This window comes from Topomyia yanbarensis, chromosome 3 (assembly GCF_030247195.1).
Source record: "Topomyia yanbarensis strain Yona2022 chromosome 3, ASM3024719v1, whole genome shotgun sequence".
NCBI classification, from domain to species: domain Eukaryota; kingdom Metazoa; phylum Arthropoda; class Insecta; order Diptera; family Culicidae; genus Topomyia; species Topomyia yanbarensis.
In genome coordinates this window covers 23,409,410-23,420,920 of record NC_080672.1, presented here as the reverse complement: position 1 = coordinate 23,420,920, position 11,511 = coordinate 23,409,410, and the positions used below count along the sequence as shown (strand labels likewise).

The following is an 11,511-nucleotide window of genomic DNA, read 5'->3' as shown; positions in this document are numbered from 1 at the left end:
TCCACTGTTTTAGTTGTCCGTCATTTGACTTTTTTGGAGATACCTAAATAAAAAGATTTTTTTTAACCACGTATCGGTGACTAAAAATGTAAATTCGTAAAACGACAGTCTGGAGAAATGTTTAATCAATCTAAAGTTGGAAAACTTTCGGAGTTGGTACTAGAAGGTCTTTACGACGAAAAATATACCTTAAGACGATGGTAGTGGCGTACATATTTACAGATGAGTTGCTTGAGCGCCGCGAGAATGTAGATTGATGATACGCTTAAAGTGGAAATGATATAGCGAGGCTTTTGAAACCCGGGTCGACGATGTTACTCGTGAAATTGTAATTGCTGGATACTGCAGGATAGGAGTCTACTCGAGGCTTTTGCAAAGCTGAACGTGGATGTTGCAAACAATGGTACAACCAGCACCTACCACCGCGAATGTTGACATTCAGTTATTGACGTTACCTTCTGCAGTTCCGAATTGATTGGAAGTTTGAATTGAAGAGTTTGCGAGGGATTGGCCTGCGGTTTTACGAGGGTTCCAAACGTGTATGTGGATGAACAACGTCCGAAATCTGAATCTCGTACAAAAAGTCATTTTGATAAATAGTTACATAACATCGAAGCTATGGTACACAGCATCTGTAATTCCACTTCCAAACAAGCATAGTGGAAAGTTTATCTCGAGAATTGGATCATTTCTAAAGGACAGAGGACAGATGAGGGTTAAATCTACATTTACCACCGATCAAAGCCAAGGCTCTGCTGACAAATCGAATGATACAAATCGCTTCAGATCTCCCTTTTCTTTGGAGTTTCTTAGAACACAACGCCAATCCCCCAAATCTACTGGCCATACCCCGGAAATACGAACACATTCGAACAGTGGTGAAAGAATCTGCTTTTCTAACTGATGAAATCGCAAGAACGCCTAGCTCCAGTATAATATACTGCAGCTTTCTAAAACAACTGAAGGAACCGAAAATAGTGAGGGAGAATCCACTACGCGACTGGAAGAAAGTATTTAGACACATCCACTCCAAGCTGCTAAAATCGGATCAACGATCTGCGTGGTATTCAGTTGTTCATCGCAAGATAATTACCAACGAGCTACTCTACAAAATGAATAGACGAGCCGACGCCGACCGCAGTATTTGTCCTGATCAAACAGATAACATCGAGCATCACCTTCTTCAATGTAGCGAAAACAAAACTATCTGGGTATACCAACGGAACGTCTTTGTAGCGATTGATCGACGGCTAATACAACTACAACCTGAGAATTGGATCTACCCAGTTCTCCAACACCAATCCAGACGGACACGCCAGCTGATACTGAAGGAATTCTCCCAGATGTTATGTTACATGACCAGTACACCAACGAACCAAAAAACTGTAGATGGATATAAATTTTATTTACAATGTAACTAAATAAGTAATAATAAGAGACTGGACAATAAATTTTTACAAAAAAAAGGGCTACATCCACAGCGACCACCGAACGATCCGGTACACTATCGGAAGCAATAGACAGTCGGAAGCGCGCATGTGCCAATCAAAGGAAAGGAGGTGGAAAACAATGAAGTTCGACAATAGAGTCTTCGTCGAAACCTTAAGGCGTGAGTGCAATCACCTTCATTCAGTGCAAATGAAGTAAATGGGGCGATCTGCTACCAATCAAAATAAATAAAAGCAGCTGATTTCTGAAGCTGAGGACAATCGATACCTTCAAATCGGAGGAAAGTTGAACTTTGGAGTGTCCTTGGTTGTTGTATGGAAAATTAGAAAATAAAAGCAAGCTTATGCGTTAGATCATCCATTGTTTTAGTTGTCCGTCATTTGACTTTTTTGGAGATACCACATATCGGTGACTAAAATTGTAAATTCGCATCACCTTCTTCAATGTAGCGAAAACAAAACTATCTGGGTATACCAACGGAACGTCTTTGTAGCGATTGATCGACGGCTAATACAACTACAACCTGAGAATTGGATCTACCCAGTTCTCCAACACCAATCCAGACGGACACGCCAGCTGATACTGAAGGAATTCTCCCAGATGTTATGTTACATGACCAGTACACCAACGAACCAAAAAACTGTAGATGGATATAAATTTTATTTACAATGTAACTAAATAAGTAATAATAAGAGACTGGACAATAAATTTTTACAAAAAAAGGGCTACATCCACAGCGACCACCGAACGATCCGGTACACTATCAGAAGCAATAGACAGTCGGAAGCGCGCATGTGCCAATCAAAGGAAATGAGGTGGAAAACAATGAAGTTCGACAATAGAGTCTTCGTCGAAACCTTAAGGCGTGAGTGCAATCACCTTCATTCAGTGCAAATGAAGTGATAACGGTATTAGCAAGAGCGTGCGATGCAATCGTGCCAAGAGAAGGTAAACCAAGGTACAGCCGCCGCCCAACTTTCTGGTGGAACTCGGCGATTGCCGACCTACGTTCATGTTGCCATCGAGCCCGGAGGAAAATGACGAGAGTCCACAATGTCGCGGAAAGAACTGCTCTAAGACCAAGGTATTGGGCGGCAAGAGCCGCACTTAGCAAGCAAATCAAACTCAGTTAGAAAGTCTCCCTAGAGGAACTTTACTGCAACGCCAATTCAAATCCGTGGGGTGACGCCTATAAAGTTGTCATGACGAAGATAAGAGGACCGGCAGTACCACCGGTTATGTGCCCGGAGAGGATGAGAGCCATCGTAGAAACGCTATTTCCACAGAACGATCCGACGGGCTGGACGCCCACGCCATACGTGGTATGCTATAAAGAAGAAACTCGGGTAATCAACGAGAAGCTGATAGTGATGGCAAAAGCCTTGAGACCCAAGAAGGCCCCGGGACCAGACGATATCCCCAACGTGGCTCTGAAAACAGCAATCCTAACGGACTCGGATATGTTTCAGACCGCGTTGCAAAAGTGCATCGACGATGGTAATTTTCTTGACATCTGGAAGCTACAAAAGCTGGTTCTGTTGCCGAAGCCAGGCATGCCCACTGAAGATTCTTCAGCATACAGGTCGATATGCCTGTTGGCAAGGTGTTTGAAAGAGTAATACTCAGCAGGCTTACAGCATACACGGAGGGGCTTACAGCATGCAGTTCGCTTTCAGGAAAGGTGGATCCACTGTGGACGCCATACGAACGGTTGTGGGAACCATGGAGGCTGCCCAGAAGCAAAAGAGAAGATCAAACCGTTACTGCGGAGTGGCTACACTGGGCGTAAAAATAAGCCTTCGGCTAGTTGTGCTGCAATCACCGATTCGCAGCAAAAACTGAGAGTTCTCGAGTACCTCTGCAGGATTCCGAGGAGCTACTTCCAGAACCGGCAGCTGATCTACGAAACTGACGCCGGAAAAAGAAGTATAACCGTAACAGCGGGCTTTCCACAGGATTCCATACTCGGCCCAACTCTTTGGAATGCTATGTACGACGGAGTGCTGAAACTGAGTCCTCCCAGGGGCTTGATGATTTTAGGTTTTGCGGACGACGTAGTGCTCCTAGTGATCGGCGAATGCGCGAGAAGAAGCTGACGTTAGCTTACCACAAAACGAGATGGTTATGATAAGCAAAGTGGGAAGCTAGACAACTGAGAGTGATGATAGACGACAGGCTAAGCTTTAATAGCCACATCGACCACGCATGCGGGACAACCATAAGTGATCTCGGCACTATCTCGGATCATGCCCAAAAATTTGATTGCCGAATTAAAGCAGTAAAAAGCGACTACTGGCGAGTGTCTCCACATCGGTGCTCAGATACGCAGGACCTGCTTGGGTGACGGCACTGCAGACGAAGAGGAACACATCTTGGCTGAACAGCACGTTCAGGCTGATGGTCATGCGAGTGTCTAGTGCGAATCGAACTAGCTCGTCAGTCGCATACGATTCCCATAAACCTACTGGAAGAAGATAGCAAGTGTTATAGGGATCGAGGCACGAGAGGAGTTTGAAACGACTCGACTGATCAAAGCAACGATGGACGGTGTATAAAACAGCGTAAGGATTTCGGGTGAACTTTCCAGTCCATTCGAATATCGACAGGGACTGAGACAAGGTGATGGACTCTCGTGTCTACTATTCAACATCGCTCTGGAAGGTGTGATGCGACGAGCCGGGCTCAACAGCCGGGGCACGATCTTCACGAAATCCGGCCAATTTGTATGCTTCGCCGCCGACATGGAAATTATCGCCCGAACATTTGGAACGGTGGTGTACACCCGCCTGAAACGCGAAGCACCGAAGGTCGGACTGGTGGTAAATACGTCCAAAACAAAGTATATGTTTGTTGGCGGAACCGAAAACGACAGCATCCGGCTAGGAAACAGCGTTACGATCGACGGTGATACCTTCGAGGTAGTGGATGATTTTGTCTACCTAGGATCCTTATTAACGGCTGACAATAACGTGAGTCGTGAAATCTGAAGACGCATCATCAGTAGAAGTCGGGCCTACTATGGGCTCCAGAAGAAACTGCGGTCAAGAAAGATTCGCCCCCGCACCAAATGCACAACGCTTATAAGACCGGTAGTTCTATACGGGCACGAGACTTGAACCATGCTCAAGGAGGACCTGCAAGCGCTAGGAGTTTTCGCGCGACGGGTGCGGTGACGATCTTTGGCGGTGTGTAGGAGAAGGATGATCCACGAGCTCGCTGCACTCTATGGTGAACCTAGTATCGAAAAGGCGCCAAAGATGGAAAGATACGGTGGGCAGGGCATGGTGTAAGAATGCCGGACAACAATCCTTCAAAGATGGTGTTCGCTAATGATCCGGTGGTACAAGAAGGCGAGGAGCGCAGAGAGCACGATGGGCGGACCAGATGGAATGTGATTTGGCGAGTGTTGGGCGTAACCGACGTTGGAGCGCTGCTGCTGCAAATCGAGTATTGTAGAGGCAAATTGTTGATTCAGTGTTATCATGAAATTGATGTTGAACTAAATAAATAATGAATTCCAATGAGAAACGTATATATCTATTCGAATGGTAATTCTTTATTTTAAAATATATTAAGGACTTTCACTGAATACTTTTAAATTTCATTATTTTTACACAGCGAATAACTTAATCACTGCTACTACTACTACTGCTGCTTCCGCATCGCTTTCGAAGTCCTTTACCGAGCGCATAACCGCCCAGACCTAGTACTCCGGCACCTGCCGCATATTTCAGCAACTTGTTCGATTTTTTCTTCTGCAACAATAATCCAAAATTACTCTTGATTCACCGATAATAAAACTGTCTAATGAAACTTTGAGTCTTTTTGTTTCCCAGCATCTCATACAGGCAATTTGTGTAGGACGGCAGCTGCCGTTCCGGCTGCTACAGCAGCCTTAGCTAACCCAGCACCAGTCGGCAGACCAGATCCGTGCGAATGCTGATGACCATTGTACGATCCAGTTGCTTGTGGTTGATAAGGAGGTGCTCCGTATGGAGGATATTGATTACCGGCGGCATGCTGTAAGAAATTCCAATCGTGGTATTAGAAGGATTTATTCACATGGTATTTAATTGCGGTTATAATACCTGGTGTGGATAGGTTCCCAGTGGATAGTGGGTTGGTTGCTCGGATGGGTAGTTCAACGTAGACTGATGCAGATTAATAGGGTGTGTAGTCGATGGTTTACCATATACAGCATCATGCAGGAAATTCTTCGTTTGTTGAATGCCGCTTTTTAAAGTATCCTTTACGTTCATTGGCGATGGCGGTTTACCAACGTGGTTCGGTGTAGGGTATCCAGTGGACTGCAGTGGTGCCGAAGGGGTCGTATCTGACCCATGCTGCTGGACGTTATTTAACAGAAAGGATTGTAGACATAAACATTGACAGAGTTGTAAAATGAAAAAAAGTGTTTTGCGGTGCGTCGCTTCGAAGACTCCATATACTATATGACACTACTGATTGTACATAACTTACATAAAAAGCCGTTTTTGCTTTTGTCTTATATCTCGATACAAACTTTTTGAAGTTGGGCTGTTCTTGCACTGAGCCCATCAAATATCAACGCGTGATTTAAACTCGTCATATTTCGTATTTCACACCAAATTGCACTATCACACAAGTGTGCTGCTTCCTTCGAAGTGTGATAGAAGTGCACTTTCACGTTGAATTGCGGAAGTCTTCGGTGCACTTATTCCTTATTTTATAATAAATAAGTTATTGAAGACTCCCAAGCGTTTCGACGTGAGCGTGGCCTTTTATCACACTTTGAAGGAAGATGGACACTTGTGTGGCAGTCCAAGTTGTTGTGAAATGCGCAATATATTTGATCATATAGGGGAACTGTGGGGAGGTAGCAAAATCAAGACAATGTTTGTTAAATTTAGAACAAATTTCACATAAAGCTGACCCGTCAAGTATTCAAAGTATATTGAAACCATTTCTTTTGATAAAAAGCTGTCGAATGTTAAATAAATATGATAATAACCAAAATCGGCATTCATGTCTGTCGCTGATGTTAAATTGAGGTCTTTTGAGGTGAAATTTTAATTTTATTCGGAAAATGGCGTTACATCATAGTAATTGAACCTCTTGCAGATATTTCACCGCAATAAGTAAGGATCAAGACAAAATGGTTCAATCGGAACGGCTGTTTGAAAATAAAATGTCTTGGGGGTAAAATGAACAGGTTATAGTGGGGGCAATATGAACCATCTTGCCACTCTAAGTACCAAACCCAAAATGAGCCGGAACGCTAACCTCAAGTTGACATATCTTTACTGTTTTACAACAGATCCTAAAAGTTTAATCACCCATGAATAACACCGAGTTTGTAGAAGTTTTTCGATGACACAGGATTGTAAATTGATTAATATTTCGTCCTGAAAATTTAATTTTTTAAGATTCTTGAGCTCGAAAAAAAGACCTATGGGGTAATTCCTAAAATTTTTAAAAGGACTCATCATACTAAATGGCTTTAAAACTACATTAACTCAAAACATGACGGCACCGGTGGTTGAATGGTAAGCGTGACCACCACCCATCCCACTTGGTCTGGTATTTCTGAGGTGAAAAAATCTGTGGTCACGTCTTCCTTCGGAAGGGAAGTAAAACCGTTGGTCCCCGGTCCATCAGTCGATGGATCGATATCTAGTCCAGATAGTGGAGTCGCCTCTCTGGTGTCGGTCTTTGGCTTCGTAGGAGAAATAGACTGACACCTATACTTACTAACAAATATTCTCCTCCCGTAATACTTGTGGAGTGCGCAGTAGTATATATGACCTCTGGCAACAGCAAGTATCGGACTAACATTCCTTCCCTTTCCTTCCGTGATCTGTGTATTGATCAATAATCACTTTAGGACTACCAGGAGTTGCACATTGAAAGATGTTTCGCTACTCCCAAGCATAATTATCTACTGATTCCCGGTGCAACTTCAGCTAGTCCAGATCGATAACGGTGTAGCAGCCAGAGGTGGTCGCAAAGGCTCAAGCTTAAAACTACATTAACTCAAAACATTTCATATTTTTAGTGCTCTTTACTATCGAGCATAGTTCTTAGTCTACATTGGCATAATAGTTCCATCAAAACACTGAAAAAGGGATTTGTAGTCGGCAAGACTTCGGTTTCCTATAGCCATCAGCGGCCCAGAGCTTCTGTACTTGGCCAACCGAAACATCACTAGGTACCATCCAGTTGTTTTAGGCGTTCACACATGTTTTGTGAACCCTCTTGGATTTAATATCTAACTGACGCCAATTTGGTGTTAGTAAGGACATATCGTCTAACTGGCAGCAAGTTGGTGTCTGTTACTGACGAGTGGAACACGAAATATTCAAATCCAACTTCGTTGAATTAGGTTTTGTGCCTTGTGCTTTGGGCACAAGTAGAGAAAATTAGATTATTTGCATTTAATTTGACCGCCAGTGTAAGAAAAATTAAATGGTCAATAGTCAGAACACCAATCCATTGAAGTTTAATGAATTTTTTCTCGGACTGGTGTGCGGTCCTTGAGGTTTTGTTTTCATATTAATGTTCTATGATAACGCATTTCGATTTGTTTTAGGGGTCAATGCGAAAATTCTGAAGGGTTATTTTTAGAATTAGCTTAGTAGCGACTCTGTGCACTATGCGATTTCAGAAGCGTTGTAGTTAGTTAACAGAAAATATTGATGATAGGCTGGACACATAAATAATACTGCTAAAGTAGATTCCCAATGTTTGTACTCCACACCAAAAATAACAAGTTTCAATAGCTGCGATCGTTTGTGTAAACTTTTAAAGAATACAAGATAGTGTATACATATCTGATTCTTCAATAAACATAGAATTCATAGGTGAAAATGTGTTTTTCACTAACGGCTGTAATTTTCAGTACAGATATTCGATCTAAATCGGTTATTGTTATTATGTGCACACAGAACACCTACTTCTGTAGTGATACAGTATGTAAAAAAGCTTATTCGCCGCATAATAAAACATGCAAATGAAAACGAAGGATTTTGTCAAAAATATTGAATAAATACTGATTTTGTGGTGAGGGGGATCAACTTTTTTAAATACTGTGTATATGTACAAAAGTTCCAAATATTTGCAAGTGGTTCTTCTGGCTATGATTATAAGCCAATTGTTAGTATAATTCATTGTTCATTTGTTCCGTTAGCTTTGAATACCGCCAAAAAACGAAAACTTTACAAATATTTGGAACATTTGTAATGAGTCAAAGAACAGTGATAAAGGTAGTGCAATAACATTAGAATCGTGCATATTAGTAAGATTAGTTTAATGGAATAGTCAATTGGTTAGTATTTATAAACTTGTAAGTATTGCTACGATATTGGGTTAGTGTGTTTAATTTTTTTCTACTTTTGCTTTTAATTCTTCTGAAAATACCGAAAATGGTGCTGAGCCTCGATGTCCCGGATACTGCGGATAGACACCTGTAACAAATGCAATAAAAATGATTAATGAAATGTCTTATGCATTAATTTCAGGTTTCAATTCAGTCGATGCAGATATTGAATAGAATGAAATTAAGCGTCACGTCATATTTTGAAATAAATCAAAATAACGACGTAGTATGCTATTGCGGAATAGATTGAAAACGATATTCTGTTTTAACCTATTGAATCATAATCTGCTCAAATATCTGCATCCACATAATACAACTACAGCAGCAACTACCTAAGGTGTTGGTGCGCTGATGTGTCCTAGAAGAGTTTCAAAAATAGAGTACGTCTCATTCTACCTTTATAATGACCGGGACCGCCGACGGGATAGCTAGGCGACGGTGTGTATGGTGGTGGTGGAGGCATAGGCGGCGGTATTGGAACGAACCCTATATTGCCTCCATGTACTGGGTACGGTGCCATAGGCGGTGTGTACGGCGGAGGGTTCGGACCAACTGAAACATGAAATTGTGTTTTATAGAGCGTACGCTGATGTCTCAAACCATTTTGTAACACACCTGGAACAGTTCCTGGGTAGGGTGGTGCCGGTCCAGCCGTATCCATTTCACATGTAATCGAATGAATCACACAACCGCCACTGATGGACACATACTTTGCCAAATGCACTGGCAGCCGATGATTGAAGGTACAGAAATGATTCCCATTAATAGCAATCTTATACATGTTCACCTCGATCAGCACCAGTACATCAAACTGCTGCCCATAATGGATCGGACAGCCGCCATGTCGCTCCTCGGTACCCCAGACTTGGTTTTGTAGGGTGTTACGTACGATCGCGTACTCATTTGGGCGGATGCTAAGATGCAATGTGACGTTATCACGGGGATTCAAAGCTGCACCTGTTTGAATGTTGATCTGGCAGCTATATCATACGGCAGAGGAGTCAAAATAATAAATATGAGAAAGGCAAAAAACACTTGTTTCAATAAATGATCCTAAAACTGATAACGCTATCTTTCGGGGTTGCTAAAATGCGACGATAAAAAGTATCGATAAGACAATTGCGAAAAAAAACTCCCCTCGAACAAACGAACTATTATTAGTCATCGTTTGAGATGGAGCAATTTTTCTTTGCCGGCACGATCGATGCGTAATATCACGTCAATGCACTAAAACTATTGTTATTGTGAGTTCTCACCGTTCACCGTGATTGTTGATGACGCCCTTAATGCGAATCATACTACCAGGTCGAAGGCCACCCGGTACTAGACCCAGAAATGGAATCGTCTGTAAGCGAGAACGTGTGTGACAAATGAAATTTGTCCATTTTGGGAACGAATTTTATCATACTCACAGGTGAGTATACTGGAATCGTGGCCATTACGAGACTGCAAAATCGATCCACCAGCGAAGATCTGTTACGAGCTGCCAGTATTCTAGAGAATAGATTTATCTTCACAACCAATTACACAAATGTATCTATAGACGCCACTGACTGACACGACGAGACCAGTACAGATAACTGAGTTCACTTGCAAGTGCTTGAGTTCGCGCGAAGTTTAATGATGCACTGACTCGATCGTTTTGGAAACAGTCGTATACATGCCTATGGATATACGATTGTGATAGGGAAGACGATTGCTTATCTATAGCTCAGACTGTTGATAAGCTGATGAATGCTGAATTCATGAAAACAGGCGTTCACCAACCGGTAATGGCGAAATGAACAAGTATTTTCGGCTAAAGGCTTGAAGTAGTTTAGGTTTGACGCCCTATCTAAGTGTGTGTTAGTCAGTGGTCACTTGTGAACGTTTTCTTCATCTGTGCACTATGCAAAATTGTTCTACGCATTACACATTCAGATAACGGTCTACCAAAAAAGATAGTTTAGGGAACCCGGGGCTATTCGGACACCTGAGCAAATCGCCCATTTACGTGGATAGATGTGAAAGAATTTAATGGTCAAAGGTCCCAATTGTTAGATTGAAACCTCAGCTATATTTTGGAGTCAAAAAATTAATTTTCACCACTCCATGGCAGCACTAGGTGATGATTTGCAAAACTTTATGTTTTCCATTTTTTTTATTCAGACCGTCATTTTTTTACAGTGGAACTGTGTTTACCGATGAGCAGCAATCAAACAATTGTGTTAAAAAACTAATCTGGGTAGTCACAGCTGTCGACTATAGCGCATCATGTATTTTCTCAGCTGTGGCGTGTGCAATCGTGTGTGCAGCCGAAAGCCGCTGAACGGCGGTAGATGGAATAGGAGGTCCAAATATCTCTGTACACGTATTTCGGACAAAAGTGGTAAGCGTCTTGAAAGATCTGTGTTTTCACCCAAACAAAAATTATAAAATATGAATCTCAAACTTCCCAAAATACTTTCCTGCTATTTTTGCACTTTTAGTTGTTACTTTAATCAAAATTTTAATCATTATAATGATTTTTGTTTTGAGGTTGGCAAAAAAATGAAACTCGTATATTCTTTCTAAAAAAAATATGTTTATTCTGTCAAAATTAATGTTTCAGAATGGCGCTTTCACGAATATGTACGACAGTCAGCATGTCTAATGATTTTGCTGAGAAATCGAGGGGGTCTGAATTACCCCCACAGTCTTAGTAGCCCCGGATTCCGCTATATTTTAGC

The 11,511-nt window shown here is 42.0% G+C and overlaps 1 protein-coding gene across 2 annotated transcripts; it reads right to left on the bottom strand.

Moving 5' to 3' along the window:
- Positions 1-4,979: 4,979 nt before the first annotated feature.
- On the bottom strand, positions 4,980-10,456 carry LOC131690797 (uncharacterized). Of its 2 annotated transcripts, none has more exons than XM_058976820.1 (8): positions 10,216-10,456; positions 10,060-10,148; positions 9,419-9,783; positions 9,200-9,355; positions 8,845-8,891; positions 5,538-5,795; positions 5,296-5,469; positions 4,980-5,204 (listed from the first exon to the last, which is right to left on the bottom strand). In XM_058976820.1, exons 1-8 carry the CDS (start codon positions 10,240-10,242, stop codon positions 5,076-5,078), a joined length of 1,245 nt encoding a protein of 414 aa, XP_058832803.1. In that variant the 5' UTR covers positions 10,243-10,456; the 3' UTR covers positions 4,980-5,075. The 2 variants fall into 2 exon arrangements, with proteins under 2 accessions (XP_058832803.1, XP_058832804.1); XM_058976821.1 differs by having other exon boundaries at positions 5,538-5,792; positions 10,216-10,455.
- Between the last annotated feature and the right edge of the window lie 1,055 nt (positions 10,457-11,511).

Coding starts and splice junctions, on each gene's coding strand:
- LOC131690797 (XM_058976820.1), bottom strand. CDS start 10,242: ATGGCCACGATTCCAGTATACTCACCT. Junction 10,149..10,215: donor CGATTCCAGTATACTCACCT/GTGAGTATGATA, acceptor TCTCGCTTACAG/ACGATTCCATTTCTGGGTCT. Junction 5,796..8,844: donor GAGGCTCAGCACCATTTTCG/GTATTTTCAGAA, acceptor AATAACGTCCAG/CAGCATGGGTCAGATACGAC.